The 18,087-nt window shown below is 46.3% G+C and overlaps 1 protein-coding gene across 4 annotated transcripts in view; it reads left to right on the top strand.

Annotated features, from left to right (window-relative positions):
- LOC147892238 (inositol hexakisphosphate and diphosphoinositol-pentakisphosphate kinase VIP2-like) overlaps positions 1-18,087 on the top strand; it is a 248,985-nt gene that overhangs the window by 218,416 nt on the left and 12,482 nt on the right. For all 4 annotated transcript variants that reach the window (XM_087388899.1, XM_087388900.1, XM_087388901.1 and 1 more), the window contains 6 exons: positions 1,908-2,066; positions 4,718-4,760; positions 16,938-17,020; positions 17,110-17,172; positions 17,265-17,339; positions 17,530-17,649. In XM_087388899.1, coding sequence (XP_087245025.1) covers positions 1,908-2,066; positions 4,718-4,760; positions 16,938-17,020; positions 17,110-17,172; positions 17,265-17,339; positions 17,530-17,649 — 543 coding nt within the window. The remainder of the gene's footprint in view (positions 1-1,907; positions 2,067-4,717; positions 4,761-16,937; positions 17,021-17,109; positions 17,173-17,264; positions 17,340-17,529; positions 17,650-18,087) is intronic.

Here is an 18,087-nt window from a genome sequence, read left to right as displayed (position 1 = left end):
GCAATACCTAATAGAGGTGCAGCAAATGCAACCTGATAGGCTGCCTCATAAAGCATGGAATGCCAGCACAAAGCTTCAAAAGAACTACAAAAGTAAGGTCATCTGCAGAGGATGGGCAACCGACATAAGAAAATGGTTCAGCAGATGGAAAGTGGAAGCATATTTGACCATGCCGCCTGAAAAGGTCAACATGCAAGAGTTTCAACTATCTTTACTGAGAACTTTGCGGAGGTTGACAAGTGAAAAGAGGGTAATGCTGGAATATTACCAAGACAACATAAATCCCACATGTTGGTCTACATACATGTCCATAGAGACTCATGCTCAGTCTTATATTAGCACACCTATCCCCCTTCTATATCGCAGAAACATCGCCAGGTTCCGTACCAGATCTCATACATTTGCCATTGAGCAGGGAGCTTGGAAACACCATCCCATATATGCTAGAGTCTGTACCCTTTGTGACATGTAGACAATTGAGACGGAGGCACATGTAGCTCTACAGTGCCCCCGATATGCACATATCAGGGAGGACTACCAGCAGATACTGGGGGACTCCGCTCAGTTGACATCAGTTTTCTTCACTGCCTCTCCGGCAGCATTGGGATCTTTTGTCACTCGTCTTTTTACCTGTCGTCAGGAACTCATAGACTCCTGACCACTCTCCTTGAGGAGACTCTTTTTACATTGTATCGAGACGGGTCCTATGGGTCATTTTTTGGCCCCCCGAGGACGCTAATAAATTCTACTTCTCTCTCTCTTTGCAAGACATTATGACCCAGGACATGTAGGGCTGGACCCCCCCCCCCGAAGGCTTTATTATCATTAGAAATTCCGAGTACAAAAGTTCAGCGTACAAGATGCTTATAGATATGCATACGTGAGATTGTTTTCAAATCCTCACTGAAGATTATACAACCCTCAAACGAGAGTTGGTGTGATTAATAGACTGGAGACTTTGACGGGAACATAGCAAATTATTTTCTTCAAGGTGTGAGTTTGTGGCGTCTTCTTGTGGTGCACTAACTATAGCATGAATTACTATATGTTTCTCCCGATTGCTTGTTTCTTGACTGAGGAAACAAGTTGCTTGAGGCTCTCTTGACATGTCGTACATAACTAGAGTGTGGGGTTAGAGACTCTTGACAAAATTGACATGGCTATTCGGTATTGCAATGGAAACCTTAGGACTTTCACAGGCGAGTCTATAACGTGATTGTGTATAGCAACACTCCAAATTCTAGAGAGGATTGTTGGTGACATAAGGGAGCCTTCTTTCAACAAAGTATTGATACGAGGGAAGCTTAAAGAACATCGAAGTGGTGTCTACTCTTATTTATTCTAAGAGGAGCCATCATAGTGTTCACATGGGATGAGCATGTAAGATTCTTGTGGCTAAGTTCATGTTGTCTTCGTTGTGGCTCAATTTTATTTTCTACCCAACTTCTTGGTCCTCACCATAACACTCCTTGCTCTTAAACCTAGGAGGTTTCTCATGGTGTGGTAAAGTTTTGTTGAGAGGTTTAAAAGGCAAGCACTGCAAACAGTGAGGTTTATATTCTTAATGTAAAGGATTTCATTATTATCTTGTTTATATCCTTCACGTGTGTGATGCCGTAGGGTTATCACTATTGGTTTCAAATCTCAATAATAGCATATAAGAAATAGCAAAAATCCTCCGCATGTTTTGTGCTACACATTAGACTTTCAGTAGTGTGCTTAGTTTTCCTATGATTTGAAATGGTTGACGTTTGTAATTTCTATTTCTTCCTTTAAATGTGGAGTAATCCTGTAATTGTTCACAAAAGAGGGCTCCCTCATGAGTTCTCTTGGCTAGGAACTTGAATAGCCTTTGCAATCAAGCCCTCTTACATATTTGTTTGAACTATGTTCAATATGTGTTTTAGGGTGGACATTTCTCTGGCATATATAGGAAAGTGCAATTGAAGCCCACAAAATGGGCTAGGGTTCCCAAGGAGGATGATGAACATGAAGAAGAACAACCAAGTGAGGCTTTGATGGTGTTGAAGTATGGTGGGGTTCTTACCCATGCAGGAAGAAAACAGGTATTGCAAGCATGGATGTGCTTTAACCTTCCTGATTTGTTATGTTTTACTTAGTTATGTCATAGTTCTTTGTCATGTTAAGCCCTAAAGCTAGCTTAAATATGAAAGGAATATCATTCTAGAGGTTAAAGATACAAAGAAATCGTAACCAGGTTTTGAAGTCTTTCCATAAACCATCATTAGTTTTAAGGTAACCTCGTCACAAAGCGTGAAAATGATGTCCTTATGTTTTTTTTGTCTGGAAGTAAAGATTCTGAACAGTAGAAGGAAATATTATAGGTTCACCTTATGATTTCGTGCTTGGTTCTTGGAGTCTTGGTTCATGGTGAAGATGTCCATTCTCCAAGAAAGATTTTCAGAAATTTCATGTAAGTTTTCAAAAGCTTATTGAATGCTGCTCTGAGGTTAACTTGCCTATGTGCATGGCTGCAATCTCGTTCCTGAGTGTTCCGTTTTTCAATTTCAGATTATCCATTACTTTGCAAGTCCCCTCCAGTGCTCCCTTCATGTCTGGGGCTGTGGACGAAGATGGAAGGAGGGGGCCCTCCCCCACCCAGCCCCCTCCTTCCCTCTTCTCCCTCGCTCTCTACATATCCTTATACATATACACATACATAGGTATATGTATGTGTATATGTATATATCGAGAGAGAGAGAGAGAGAGAGAGAGAGAGAGATTATTAATCTTCGGAAGACCGATGGGTCTATGAGAGTGTGAAAACCCTGATACAAACTAGCTGAAGAGTCCACTAGGGTATGCTCCTCATGTCTCTGAGATCAGAGTAAGCAGTCAGGATGCCTAACGACTGCATGGATGAAGGCGGCTAGGCATCTCTGATCCGGAAAAGAGAGAAATCAGGATATAGCCTGGAGGGAATAAAAACGTCCTTTGATCTCATAGTAAATATGGCACCTGAAGATGAAATGTTCCTCAAACTCAACCTCCTGCAGGTTGCACAACATGCATATACGCCTCTCCCTCGCTATACTCTCTACTCGACCACTCTCAATGCGGAGTCTATATGAAGAGACCCGAAATTGCCCAATGGAGATCCTCAATGAACGGGGCAAGTGACCCGTGTATACCCTGGTGGGTCAATAAACCCCTCATCTAAGATATGTAGGCAATGCTCTCTATAGAACCTGAGCTTCACTGGAAGCAATCCTCTATTGTCTCCTAGTCACAGTTCTATGCCTAACAAGTGCGATAGTCACCCCTGTCGATCTCACCCCCACTCTGAACATCAAGGGAATGTCCCCAAGTGTAATTTGTGCGTTAGTCCTCTGTTCGAGATGCCGTGTCAATGGCTCTGGCTCTCGATCATCCCTCTCACTTGTGGAAGGGGGTCTATATGGTTTGGTGGGAAGAAATCTGTGATCATGCTCTGATTAGGGTATGCTTCTCATGTCTCTGAGATCAGAGTAAGCAGTCACGATGCCTAATGATCTCATGGATGAAGGCAGCTAGGCACCTCTGAATCGTATACCCTGGTGGGTCAATAAACCCCTCATCTGAGATATGTAGGCAATGCTCTCTATAGAAACCAGTTATCACCACCGGGCTTGCATGATCATTAGAGTGTAGTTAATTACCAGCAGTCATTGGGTTTGCATGCTCAGTAGAGTGTAGGTAATTACCACAATTAATTACCAGTTAATTACCAAGACGGTGTCACAAGAATCTATGTGAACTCCTAAACGAATGAATTGTAAAAGAATCCTAAATCCTAAACGAATGAGCTGTAGGACATTTATGAAGTGTGCAGGAGAGTTCATTGAGCCCGGCCTTCTCATTCTTCTTTCATATGACCTGACATGCCCACCTCTCATCATTTTGTTGAGGTGGATAGTCTTCTCTGTCAGCGTGTTGGAACTCTAGTGTCTTCTCATGCTCTTTTCTCCTTCTGATTTGTTCTTCTCCTTCTCTCTCAAAGTCCTTGACAAACCTTATTATGTCTTCTCATGCGGCTTTCTCCTTGTAGGTTTTGGAAAAACTCTGTGATTTCTTTTAAGCTCGTCAAAATGCTCGTGGTTTGTCTCTTAAATACTTTCAATGGCATGCCCTAGAGGTGAGCCATGGCATGAATGCCCATCGATTGCCCTTTCAATGGCTTACTCAATTCATTGCCCTTTCTTTGTTTGCGTAGTCGTTTGTTTCCATCCTATTTGTCTTCAATTTCAAATAATTTGCCATACACTAGTGTCCATGGATGTTACTAGCACTTAATCATCGAAGTGCCCCTTTGTTAGGATTGGATATAGATTTGGTAGAGTCCTTGCCCTAGGATGACACTTGATAATATCTCATTTTGGTTTGCTAGATTCTTCTTAGTAGGGACTACCCGCTTTTGTAAAGCTGCGTGCTTTATCTTAGCTTCTGTTTTCACACCATGAATCAGGATCAAAACTTCTACGCCTTTACATGTCTATCGATTTCGAAATGTTTCAATGGCAGAGGATACCTATAACGTGGGGAAGTCAGGACCCATATATGAGTAGAAGTCTAAATGTCAGCTCTCAAGGAGGTTTTTTAAGAAAGTTTTCTGTCAGTGAAGCCTTTTCTTTTCTCTCACCTCTACATTGTTAAAAGTTTGCTTTGTCAGATGTTGGAATCATAAGTTGATCAGAGGTTGTCTTTTATAATTTTGTAGGCTGAAGAGCTTGGTCGTGTCTTTAGAAACTCCATGTATCCAGGTGATGTATAATATTGTTTTTAAAGTCTCTTGTTCTCTGTATAGCTTGAAAAACAAAAGCATTTTGTTGGGATTTTACAAGTCGCACATAGGTGATTGTAGAAGCAATACTGACATAAAATCTCGCTTTTTCTATACTTCCAAAAATTTCGCTTAAGAATGCTTTGTAGTATAATTGAAACAATGCAACACAACTATCCCTAGTTTGTCATGTTTTGTCTACGTGCATACAAGCACTAGTGTGAAGTCATCAGCTTTTTATTTCAATCTTTTGATTTCACCTAGTGTTTGATGCAAAGAGCATTATTCTAAACATATTTGTGCATGTGCAAATTCTATTGATTTTTTTTCAATCTTCTAAGCACGACTTGATTTTAGGTTGATGCTTCTCGACAACCTTGTTGTGAACCATTTGTTTCATATCTTTGTGTTAGAATGATTTTATAATGCGTGGCTTGGAAGGTAGTAATGTCAGCATGTTAGACTAAATGATCTAGGAGAAATATAAGGAAGCCTCCAATAGCCCTGCCTACACAACACGTTCCTACTTAGTGTCTTGCTACCACAATTTAGAGATGGAATCAAGTGCGGGACTATAGCAATAGGATCCACCTTCCCATTGGTCCTAATTTCTTTTTAACTCTTGCAAAAGGATGAGGAGGAAGACATTGATGCACATGCTCATGCACATCCAAATGGAAAGGATAATACATTTGATGCCCACATTGATGCCGACCATGATCTTCAGGATGGCAACCATATTGTTGGAAACTTAGTTGTGACCAAGCTGAACATATTCAAAGTAAGTATAAAGTTGACCTCTTATTTGATCATACTTAAAGAGTTTCCCATTTGTTTTTAAATATGGTCTTAGAGTTCTTTTAATTGGTCAAAGCATTGACTTCGGTCAAGAAGGCCTGACTTGGGTTAGGGAGACTTGGTTTAGGCCAAGAGGGTTGACTTTAGTCAACCAAGATATTCCAACTTCAATAAGCCACGTTGACCTATGCCCAAAGCTCCTTATGGTCAAAGAGGTTGAGATTGGTTTGCTTGGTGGGGACGCCCACACAGACTAGGACTAGTCTAGAGTTCATCTTTGTGTGCAAAAGCTAACGGTTAATGGGTGCCATGGTGGTGTGCTTCATTAAATTGTCATGACAAGAGAAATAGTGGATCATCTCAGTAGATAGGACTAGTCGACCTGGAGGTGGGGACGCCCACACAGACTAAGACTAGTCTAGAGTTCATCTTTGTGTGCAAAAGCTAACGGTTAATGGGTGCCATGGTGGTGTGCTTCATTAAATTGTCATGACAAGAGAAATAGTGGATCATCTCAGTAGATAGGACTAGTCGACCTGGAGCCACTGCCTCAAACGGCATCAAATTTGGACATGTGATACTTGTTTTATTAATAAAGGTATGCACACATGTGTCTAGGTCCTAGGGGCAATAGAAAGGGAAGGGTGCATTAAGGTGATTTGAATGGTAGATGCATGGGTCATAGGATAAGGGTAGGTGTAAATGGGAAGATGGAACTTGAGTGATCTCAAGGGACATTAATGAAAGGGTATCGCCCTTTCATTGTGAATCTCACGTAGCATCCTTCATTCGCCTTGCATTCATCCGCCATCTCCCACACACCTTGCATGTAGGTCGAAAATAGAAACAAGTACTCTCACGAGGGAACTCTTCCCCATTGGAGGGCCCATTGCCATTCAAATTCTACATGCATTGCACACATTTTGCATTCTCGAAAAGTCTGGTTCTTCACATTTCGTATCAAACCTTCAACGATCCACTACCGGGATGGAAAGAGAAGGAGAAGAATCAAGCACAAGAGAGGGCGCAAGCATGCGGGATAGCAGCCTATGCAGCATGGAAACAGAGTGCATGGAAGGGAGCTGTATGAGAAGACGGGGCACAAGGAAACCCGCGCGGAGAGGGACACACGAGGAGGACGCAAGCGATCAGGGCTGCAAGCACATGGCACGTTGCCGTGAGAAGAGCACGCAGACACGCAGATCTGTGCGTGAACCAGCCCGTTTGGCCTATGTGCAAAGCTCGAGGTGCTGCTGAATCTGACGGCAGCAAAAATCAGAGAAGAGGTTTGCACGTATCTTGCAAGGCATCATCACTTAGAAAGTCTTTGGACGGGGAACAGGGTGTCCTAACGGGGTGACACACCCCCCGCCCCCGCCCCCCCCCCGGGTGAATGTACCCTTAAAATCCCTAAACCGTGAGGAAAAGAGACCCCCCCGTTCTCCCAAATGGAAAGTCATATCGGAACAAGATTTTAAGGGGGTGATCGAGAGAGAGTGACAAAGAGAGGAGGAAATAAATAGAAATGCATTTTGTTTGTTGAAGTCTAATGCCCATTATGTAAATTCAAAGATCCATCCCCTTGTACGCACATCAGTGGAAATTGCCAATGAATTGCAGCAGGTTTGGATCAGGAGGACTACAATGCCTATTAGTTCACATAAGTAGGTTTGGATCAGGAGGACTACAACGCCTACTAGTTCACATAAGTATTGGTGATTGCACAATGAATTGCATCTGTTGATCACGTTGTCGCCAACAAATATGCTTCACTAAAGTATCACACAGAGAAACCCATGTTGGTTTCACTAGATCAGACCTCGGTCAGGTTTTGGTACAAATCTGCAGTAAGCCCCTTTTGAAAAGAAAGAAAGAAAGAAAGCAGATCTGAGTCGGTTGCTGTCCAGAATGACAGGTCCAAAATGCCAAATCTGAGTGATTAAAATGCCTAAAACATTTTGGGAGTTATGCCTTGAGTAGAAAGCAAGCTATTGATCTTGTTGAGGGATTTTCGAGCTGAACAGAAAAGCCTGATCACTATGTGGACCTGTCATCTCCTTTGTGTGAGGGGTGACAAATCTCAATCTAAGATTGCAGTCGTGGCCTCACAAAAACGTGCTAATTTACCCCATGACAGGATTGTAGAGTCTGTTGAGGGAGTAGGATCTAGAGATGCATATGCCTACAAAGCATTGTTAGCATAGCTAGCAGAAGCAAGGAAGGACCCACTGTTTTACAGGTTGGAGAACCTTAGTGGTGAGAGAGAACATGAGAAGTTTCATTCTGAACCTTAGTGGTGAGAAAAAACATGAGAAGTCTCATTGGAAAACATCTCTAAGTTCCTCTCCTATTTCCTCAGATGATGCATTGCCTTGTGGATACTCCATGGGAGATTCTAGCGAGAATATCAATGTGACATATTTGGAGATCCAGATGCACAGAAGCTGGTTCCTAGGTCCACCCTCGACACCAATTGGTCAGTATTTGGATAGGTAAGGTACACACCTTGGTGGCCATTTGGGGGAGCATGTAGAGGTCTTCATGTGCATTCTCTATTGGCAAGATTTTGTTTTGCTTAATGCGAGGAGCAGCTCGCCGTTCTTCTTGGAGTCTCCATTAAGATTGAGGGATCTTGTCTGCTCTCACCAGAGTTTGATTTGGCTCTAGGAGGGTATTTGTTTTCTCCAGCCTTGTGTGATGTACTTTTTCCCTTGAGCCTTGCTCTCGGAGTTTCTTTCATACTTCATAGAAATCTTCTCTTTGGATAAAAAAAGATTGCTAGCAAGAGTAATGCAAACTTTGTCCCTTATTTCTCTTTTAATGAAGAGGCAAATCTTATAAAGCATCGCATCTTGCATGGATGCAAAAGTATCTTGGGAGACTTTGGCATGTGTCATGTAAAGGGGTGATTCCATTACTGGGTGAAAAAAAAATTTATTGTCTTTGGCGATTCTACTTTGCCATGTTTTAGTATTTTCGGATCTCTTAGGCAATCCTTGTAAAATTGCATGTTTGTTCGTCTTTGCAGGTCTCCTCTTAAAGGACTGCTTTTGTAATAAAAACATACATGGATTTCACCAAAGAGAGAGAGAAAGAAAGAAAGAAAGAAAGATCTATCAACGTCCGCAAAAAGCCTCATGGGCTTATGGGACAAAGTGCAAAAGATAAATCCTTACATCATCTAGGTAAACTAGAGAGGGTCGAGGAGTGCACATGGCAACTCAGCTCGATCTTATTAAAGCACAATTCTCAGTTGTAGTCCTATATCAGGAAGGCTTTCATTACATCAGTTTAAGACTGAGGGTCTTTAGGATTATATTTGAAATCTCGAATTAATGCAATTCCATCTCGATAGACTGCCCATTTTCCTACTTTACGTGCGTCCTTGACTTTGGTGAGTTCACTATGCCTTTGATTGAGCTGAGTCAGAGTGAGCTCCTCAGATATCCATATCTTTGTACCCTTCAGCCTATTTGTCTGTCAGAGGATATTGACTCTCTCTATCCTTTCATTGAAATAAACCTGCACTTGTCATCCCTTTTGAGCGATATAGCTAATGTGGTTTTCATTCCAGTGAATTCATATTCTGTGAGAGCTACATCCTCACTAGAGCTGCCACAACAATCTTTGGGCAATCCCCAATGCGTAGTATTTTCTTGTTATGTACTACTGCTTCCTGCTCTTTAACTTCTGCATAGGCATCTGCTTTATAACAATGAAAAGAAAAAGACTGGAGCAGAGCGGAATTCTCTGCATGTCATGTCGCCCTGGCTAGTGCATAGCCGGTGATGGGATGCTGGTGCCCATCAAGGGGTGCCGTGCGTCTCAGTCTCCGAGATGAGACTCGACGCAAGACCAGAGCCACCGTGACTCCCGTGGGACGTATCCCGGGTCTAAACAATGTCGGGAGGTCCCCCAGAGTGATCTGTGTGTCCCCTCGATGTCTCGTGTGTCGTGCTGCGGTCGTCGGGTCGGGGTCTCTGTCACGTCTACGGCTAGAGACTGGACGATCAATGTCACTCGATGGGAAGAACTCTGTGATCCTGCTCTGAGAGGTGTCTGATGATGTGGCGAAGCCCCGTCGCCCGAGTAAGTACTCTTTGTGTCGGACCCCCTCGTGACTGAAGGCCGCGAGGCATCTCTAATCTGAGTAGGCGAGGAATCTGGAAAGCAGCCCGGAGCCGTCTCTGAAGAGGCAATGGTAGCAACCTTGGATCTCGTAGTACACTGGGCACTTGAAAATAAAATGCTCCTCCGACTAAGCCTCTTGACAATCGCACAATATGCATATGTGATGCTCCCTAGGAATCCCCTTTGCTCTGCCACTCTCTGTGCTGAGGCGGTGTGATGATACCCGAAACTGTCCGATGGAGTTCCGTAGTGAGTGAGGCATATGAAGCTCAGTGTACCCTGTGGTGTGACGAATCCCTCTTCCGAAATACAAAGACAGTAATCTCTGTAGAAACTCGGCTTCACTAGGAGCTCCCTCGGCTCCAACGAGGTCCTAAAGGTGTGTAGCTGCAGGAGATCCTCTCGAATGACCTGGTTGGTGTGTGGCCCGATCGGGATGGTGGGTGGGAGTACCGGAGGGGCATCTAAACTGCACTGAAAAGGAGGTATCCTATCGATGTGAAACCCTAGTCTCACAAACCATCTGTGAGTCTGTGCATACCAGCATCGCTCGTCTCCCTCTGATGCCAACCTCATGGAGGAATCGAGAGCCAACCATGGCAACCTTTGTCTCCCTAGTTGGTGTGTGGCCCGATCAGGATGGTGGGTGGGAGTACTGGAGGGGCATCTAAACTGTACTGAAAAGGAGGTATCCTATCGATGCGAAACCCTAGTCTCACAAACCATCTGTGAGTCCGTGCATACGAGCATCGCTCGTCTCCCTCTGCTGCCAACCTCATGGCAGTCCCCATATGATCTAATCCGGTGTAGATATGTGATGGTCTGAAAGGCTGCATCTAGCTGGAGTGGAGAAGCACCAAACTCGGCCTGAATGATGTGATGTGGTACAGACGGTTTCCCCCGGATCATCCGTGAGAGCATGACGATCTGCAGGCACTCCACCCGTGTCCACTCTATCTCTGACATGTCAAGCTCCCAACAAGGGCTGCCATACATACCGGCCGTTTGGACCAAGGAGTTGAAGAGAAGAGCCTTGGTTTGAGGATCCTAGAAGTGGGAGTGGAAACATTGTCTCTCTAGCCGAGCTAATGAGGCGTATCCCTTACTCATCCTGGCCTGCATCACTGGTCTCATCGTGAAAATCGGGCCGGAGAAGATGACCCCCAAGTAAGTGTATGAGGATATGATCTCAACTGGTGATCCACCGAAAGTGAACGGCTTCCGTTGCATGTTTGCTCGAGAGGTGTTAAAGATCATGACCTTGGTCTTGCCAAGGTTGATCTCCAAATCATGGGATAAACAAAAAGCTTGCAGTGCATCCAGGTGTCGCTAGAGCCCCTCGGGTGTGGACGACAAGAGTGCCACGTCATCTACATAAAGAAGAATCCTGATGATGATCCCGACAAGTGAGCGCCCCCATGAAAGTCTCAAGCTCATCGATGTAGAGACCAAACAGGGTTGGTGATAAGGGACAACCCTGTTTGATCCCTATGGTACTCAAGATTTCATCTGTCCAACCTGCGCCTGTTGAACTCGGCCTGAGACTCTCTCATAAAGTGCCATGACTGCCCAGATGATCTCTTGATCAAATCCCAATGTCTGTAGGCGTGTGATGAGACGAGCTCAAGGTATTGTGTCAAAGGCTTTGCGAAAATCCACAAAGCAGCAATATATCCTCTCCTTCCGTGATCTGGCCTTCTCAATGACACTCCTGAGTGTGAGTATGTGATCCATAGTCCCATGGTCTCGCCTGAAACCGGCCTGACCCTTTGCTCTGAGCCCTCTCATCTCTGCGAACAGGCTGACCAACGCATGCATAGATCTTGGACATCACATGTCCAATCATGATTGTCCTATAGTTACTCGGGTCCATGGGATCCCCTACCTTGTGGATGGGGGTGATGGTGTTGAGTGTCCAAGTGCGGGGGAAGCCAAGGCAAACAGCGTCATTGAATAGCTTTGCTAGGATCAGGGCTAACGTGTCGATTCCATATGCGATAAACTCAGTGCATAGCCCCTCATGATCTTAGCTCGGTCATTGTGCAGTTTCAATGTCGCGTCCTTGACTCCCCCTCTGGTGAACAACGTGCAAGTGGTGGGGCGAGGTGTGTGTATGAGATCTGGAGTGGGCTGGTGTGGGACATCATAAAGATGGTGTGCATACGTGTGCCAGACTCTCGTGTCGGTGAGGGGTGATGGAGACCTACGCTCAAGGAATCTCCGTAAAAAATCCTTAGAGTTGTTGATGTACAAGATGTTAAGCAACTCCTCCTCATTTCGACAAAGAAATGCATGCTTCTTCCGACATACGAGACGTCAGTACTTGCGTACCGTGTCTGGTGTGTTCGGGAGGGAGGTGACATCTGGTTTCAAGTCGGAGCTATCGCGGCGATAAGCCTTGTACTCCGCATCGTACCAATTGTTGCAGGGTACATAACCAAGAGGTGGTGGTCTAGTGGACCGTGTGGTATGGGGAAAGATTTGGAGTGCAGCCTCGTGGAGTGTGCGACTAATCAGGGCAGCACAGTCCTCTATGAGTTGTATGTGATCGATGTAGGTTAGGAGTCTGCTTAGGCGTCTAGAGTAGGCCAGTGAGAGGCTATGATCAAAGTGTATGTCGTGGTAGGTGTCGTGCTTCCTATGTGGTGTGTGTGGTGTGGCTAAGCGTGGGGTGGCAATAGTGAAGAATAGGTATGTGTGATCAGCTCCTGGAGGGAGTGGTGCTACGATGAAGTCAGTGATACATGAAGTAAAGGTAGGGGATCCCATGATGTAATCTACTACACTAGTGTTCCCCTCATGTGGGAAGCAAGTAAAACCACCTGAGGAGGGCCATAGGTCAAGCCCTTTGTAGATGATGAGATCATGCATCCTACTTAAATCAAGGAGCGCGTGTCCATATGGTGTAACAGGCCCGTGTCGGTCCAATGAGGTCCTGGTCATACTTGCTCCGTCTAGGTCCATGTCTGGTAGCATGATAGAGTCGTCTCGGAAGTCTAGGAGTAGTGCCTAGCGGCGTTGAAGTTCCCAACAAGGAGAACTTCCCCGCATGCTGAAAGGTTTGGGATATCCTGGTGTAAGGGTGCATATGGCGATGTCTCACCATCCTCTCGTGCCACTCTGGCGAAGTGGGATGTGTATGGCGGGAAGTAGCATATTGCTATGCAAAGGTCACGGGTGTCTGTGCGTTGGATCCGGATCCACATGAATCGGGAGTGTGCGTCCTTCCTCTCAATGGAGATGGCTCCAACGAGGGAAGACCTGTACAATACTGCGACCCCACCTGATTCTCGGACTCCTCCTATATCCCTCGTCTCATCCCTAAAGGCTCACTCCCATGTGTAGCCACTGACTATCGGTAGTGGACGCTTTGGGCTCTGGTGTGTCTCCGTGTAAAAGATTGTCTCGTCCTGTATAAGACTCCGAGAAGTTTCCTGGGTCTGACCATAAGGTACCATTATAGTTCCAAATGGTGCAGGCCAGGGTCTCGAAAATCTAAGTCTTATAGGTCCCGTCCCCCTAGGGGGTGCAGGTGGGAGCCCGACGGGTGCCAGTCAACAATCTACCATCTCGGACCACGGCCCATTTTCCCTCCTTGCGAGCAACATCCCGCTACTGCAGAAGAACTTGTCGCTCCTCAATCCGTAGTGGTGCCAAATCCTCGTCCATGGACAGGGTGGGATGCTCTCGTAGAGCGGCTCGGCGTCGGAGTGTCGCTAGTCGAGCATGTGAATCTCTGAAGCGAATGACTAGGGGCTGCTCTCAATTGGGGTCTCTCCTAACACGCCATGCTCCCTCTATGCCATGGTTGGGGACCCCCATGGTGGTGGTCACAAAGGTGATCGCCTCCTTCATGGGCGTCGTAGTGGTGTTGGTGCTGTCTCGCGTGATCCCTCGTATTCGAATGTTGAGGGCCTTCAAAGCCCTCTGCTACTGCTCCTGTATGGTGGCTGAAACGGTTGCCTTTGCGAGCTCCTGTTTCGCCACGTCCACCAATCTAGTCGTCTCTGCTATAGCCAACTGTATCATGGCTATCTATGCCTCCATCTCTGTGACTGGGGTCCCTCCAGGCGCTGCTCTGAGGGTCCCGAGCTCCTCTCAAAGCTGTGTGATGTCGTGTATGAGCCCTTGGATAAGGGTGCCCTGCTCGTGTATAATGGGGGCTTGCTCCTGAATGTACCGGGCCTTCTCCTGAGTGTAATGTGTCAGTTCTGCCCGACGGGCTCGGATGCTGTGTATCTCAGCCAATAGGGAGTCCCAAGCATGAGGTGGGGGCCTAAGATGTCCTGGTCCAGGTGGGAACTAGATCTCGAGAGGGGTTGGAATGAAGGTGGGCTGCTGAGGTTGTACTGAGGGTGGGGACAGCATGATCTGGGCGGGGGAGTGGTATGTAGGAGTAGCGAGGCCGGACGAGGTGATGAAGGGTGGCTGACTGAGAGGTAGAGGTGATACGAGGGAAAAGTACTATGGAGCCGTGGCCAGTGGGGCCAGTGGTGGGGCTACAGGAGAGGAGACCTGTGATGATGATGCAGGAGAGGAGGAGGAGAGAGGTGGCGTAGATGATGAGGCGGATGATGGTGGTGAAATAGTGGTGGTAACCATAGAGGTCGAGGATGTGGTGAGCGGCATGGGCTTTGGGTGGGCCCCTTTCTTCTGGGCCGTGGTGCTGTCCACTGTCAAACCGCTCCGGCTACTGCATTTGTTGAAGTCCTCCAGACTGAGTTGCTTTTGTGTTTTCCCCTTGTCACTGTTCCCCTTCCCCATCTCCACGTGTATGTAAATTTGGACTGAAGGGTCTCCCGCCTAGTCTCCTGTCCTCATCCCCCTGTTCCCTTCATTATGGGGGAGGCAGCAGCGGGCAAAGAAGGGATTGCAGGAGGTCGGAGCTGCAAGCGGCGGGAGAGTTGAGCGAGGGGGGCGCTGAGCGGGAGAGCGAGCGGGAGAGCTGAGCTGAGCGAGGGGGGCTGAGCTGAGCGGGGGCTGAGTGAGGGGGGCTGAGTGAGCGGGAGGGCTGAGCGGGGGGGGGGGGGAGAGCGGGGGGTGAGCGAGGAACCAGGGCTGAGCTGAGTGGCGGCTGAGCGAGGGGAGTAGCGGGGGGGTAGCGGAGGGTGGCAGAGGGCTGAGCAGGGGGGTAGCGAAGGGGTAGCGGGGGCTGAGCGGGGGGGGGGGGTAGCGGGGGCTGAGCGGGGGCTGAGCGGAGGGCTGAGCGGGGGGGTAGCAGAGGGAAGCGGGGGCTGAGCGGGGGGATAGCGGGGGGCTGAGCGGGGGAGAGAGAAAGAAAGAAAGAAAGAAAGAAATTTTATTAAAGGTCCACGGAAGGCCATACATGGCCTATGGGACACAAAATCATCCGAAAGGAAAATACATCATCAACGATGCGCCAACTAGGTGGCCTCATCGTAATACCGCTAAGATGCCAAAAATGGCTACAAAAATCCTAGATACAAAATGAAATGAAATAGAGTACCAAAATTGCCTAGATACAAAATGTAAAATATGAAATATGAGGAACATCGTCTTCCCTAAGGGGTCTGTGATCCAAAGAAATGATGGAAGTCATGGCCATCGACCATGCCTCCTGCCATGAGTGTGAAGATCTGGGCAAGTGTCAAATGGGCTGCTGGCGGTGCCAAGTCTCCATGGAGCAATCTCCTCCGAAAATCTGCCATCATCCTCCGTCGTCTAGAAATAAAGCGACGGGTACGGCCTCTGTGTAAGATCATCCTGCGGTGCTGCCGGATCATGTCATATGTACATCCTCGGGGTGGAACCATCGGTGCTCTCTGGCAAGATGGGCTATCTCTGTGCTCATGGTCCTGCGCCTCGTCCTGCTCCTCATGAATAACCAGGTCTCTGGCAGGGATGTGACGGTGCTCTCTGAGGAATCTCTCTCTGTATCTGGTGATCTCCCTGATGAACAACGCTAAGCAATACTGATCCTCATACTCCATAATCCGAGAGAGAGGTCCAAATCCGTGCCCAAATAAACAGTGAAATCCGCCACGGATCTCATAATATAAAGGGCATCTGCAAACAAAGTGCTCCTCGGTCTCCACCTCCCCCATAGTGCAACAAGGGCATATCCTAGTCTCTCGCCTGGGTCTATGTCCGGTAGCTGTACGAGGCATCCTGCCGGCCTCAACGTCTAATCTGTGGGAAGATGGAAGGGGTGCAGGGGGGGGTAGCAGAGAGATTGTGAAGGGCTGATAGAGGGCATGTGTGACTGCCATGCCAATGGTAGTAGCAATTGGCGCCTCTTTGATCTTCCATATTCTCTAAAGATTATGGAACTTTTGACCCTTAATTTCCATAATGGGGGATTGAACCCATCAAGTTGTCTTTTGGAGTAGTGCAAAGTTTGGACATTGAGGGGATTGTTGGAAAATGCTCCATCCTACCCTTTGGACATTCACTTAGTCAGATGCTCACCCGTAAGGGTCTCAAATGAAAAGGCGTGAGCAATAGCATAGGTGGTGTTAGCATCATGGAGAGCCGCTCATTAGTCAGATGGATGGGCATGATTATGAACTGCATCTGGGGTTGTCAAATTAACCGGCTACTGATGTGGCAGTATGACAGTCAATGGCTCATCAATGCAGCACTGACACAGCAGTTGCCACATGTCAAATGGCAGCTGCAATGGCAATTAGCTAAATATCGATCAGCAATGGATGTGGCATGTTGCCATGTCAAATGACCGGCAGAGGAGGTTGGGTGCGTGCCACAGTAGGGTGCTGATGTCAAAAGTTAGCCTGCATCTAGGTTGGCTGATCCCCTTGTTGGTCGGATGATTTTCTTCTAAGTTGGCCATCCCATTACAGAGTCATCTCATGCTTTCACTTGTTAGCACTAAGGGGCCATGGCTATATAGAGAATCCTGGTGTGCACCGTAGGGGGCATTTTGAGCTTGGACGCTTGTTTAGCCCAGTTGTGCTAATTCTTGACAAGAACACCATCAAGTGTTTTGGTGGTATGGGACACCAACGCTTGCTAGGCTCAGATGTAGATCTCTGGCCCCAGGGTAAGCTTGGGCTATTAAGCAGGAGCACTGCCCTAGGTGGTCACCTAGGTTCGAAGGTGTTATATCTGTTTATACAGCAATAAGGGTCAAATTTTTATTTTTCTGAGCTTAAGTGCAGGTTATCGTTCTGTTTGGATTTGTTTGATTCTAATAGCTTAAAACCAGACTGACATTGAAAACTTTGATCTCTGTTCTGGGGAAAAACAGGTGAGGGAACTGGCCTGCTGCGTCTTCATAGTACATATCGTCATGATCTTAAAATCTATAGCTCAGATGAGGGTCGGGTACAGGTATATTTTGGAATCGTGAAGGAAACATTTTTTGTTAGTTTTTTCTTATTAGCATTTTCCAAGTCCATTTCTGGTTCCTGTTGCTCCAGATGTCTGCCGCAGCTTTTGCAAAAGGGCTACTCGACTTAGAGGGTCCCTTGACCCCTATCCTGGTAAATTTGTTATTTGCTAATCTGATTCAAGCTGTCACTAGAGCAATGTTGGTAATATAGAAAATGACTTGATTTTACGTTCTTTGGCAAAGGTATCCCTTGTGAGCAAAGATTCGTCAATGCTTGATGGTCTTGATACAGCAAGCATTGAAATGGAGGAAGCAAAGGTAGATTTTATCGGTCTATACTTTCATAGTGGGAGGATTCTCTCCTCACGGTTTTTATTCTTTCATAGTGGAATGTTATGTTGGGAGGTTCCTTTGACAGCATCTTATAAATTGGAAAGAAAATTTAGACGTGTTTCATTTTGTAGTCTGATTACATGATCTCTAACAATTTCGCTTGTTTTTGTCACAGGCCCGTCTTTATGATATAATAATATCACAGGCACAGTCTACCACAGTCACAACTGGCAAGCCATGGATGATGGATGGAGCCAGCTTACCTTCGAATGCATTGGATCTTCTACCCAGGCTGGTACATCACTTATCTCTTAAAACTAGGCTCAGTCTTGGCGAATATGATGGATAGCCTGCTTTAAAATTTAAGAGATTTCAGCCAGACGGCACGCTTGCTAACATTTTATTGGATGTCTATTCTTTTTGAGGTTGTGTATTACTGCTGCACCTACATGATGGACACCATACTACAAGAACACTGCCCACTACATCAACCCTAGCAATACCATGGATGAACACATGAAAGGAATAAATTAGCTGTATGTAGTATTACAGCTGTCCTCCCACATATAAAATCATTTCGCACCTCAAAAAGTGTGTTCACCTTCTCTGCAGACAAAATTAATTTAAGAAAATGAAGCTAAGGAATGAAGATACAATTCCCACGAGGCAAGAAAGGGCTGCGTTGCACAGAAGAGATGCCTTTCAAGACATAGTCTTTTTGTCTCGTATGTCT

This window comes from Dipteris shenzhenensis, chromosome 17, assembly GCF_047967505.1.
Source record: "Dipteris shenzhenensis isolate YYH24624 ecotype China chromosome 17, Dip_SZ_1.0, whole genome shotgun sequence".
NCBI classification, from domain to species: domain Eukaryota; kingdom Viridiplantae; phylum Streptophyta; class Polypodiopsida; order Gleicheniales; family Dipteridaceae; genus Dipteris; species Dipteris shenzhenensis.
This window is presented reverse-complemented; position numbering and strand designations above follow the sequence as displayed.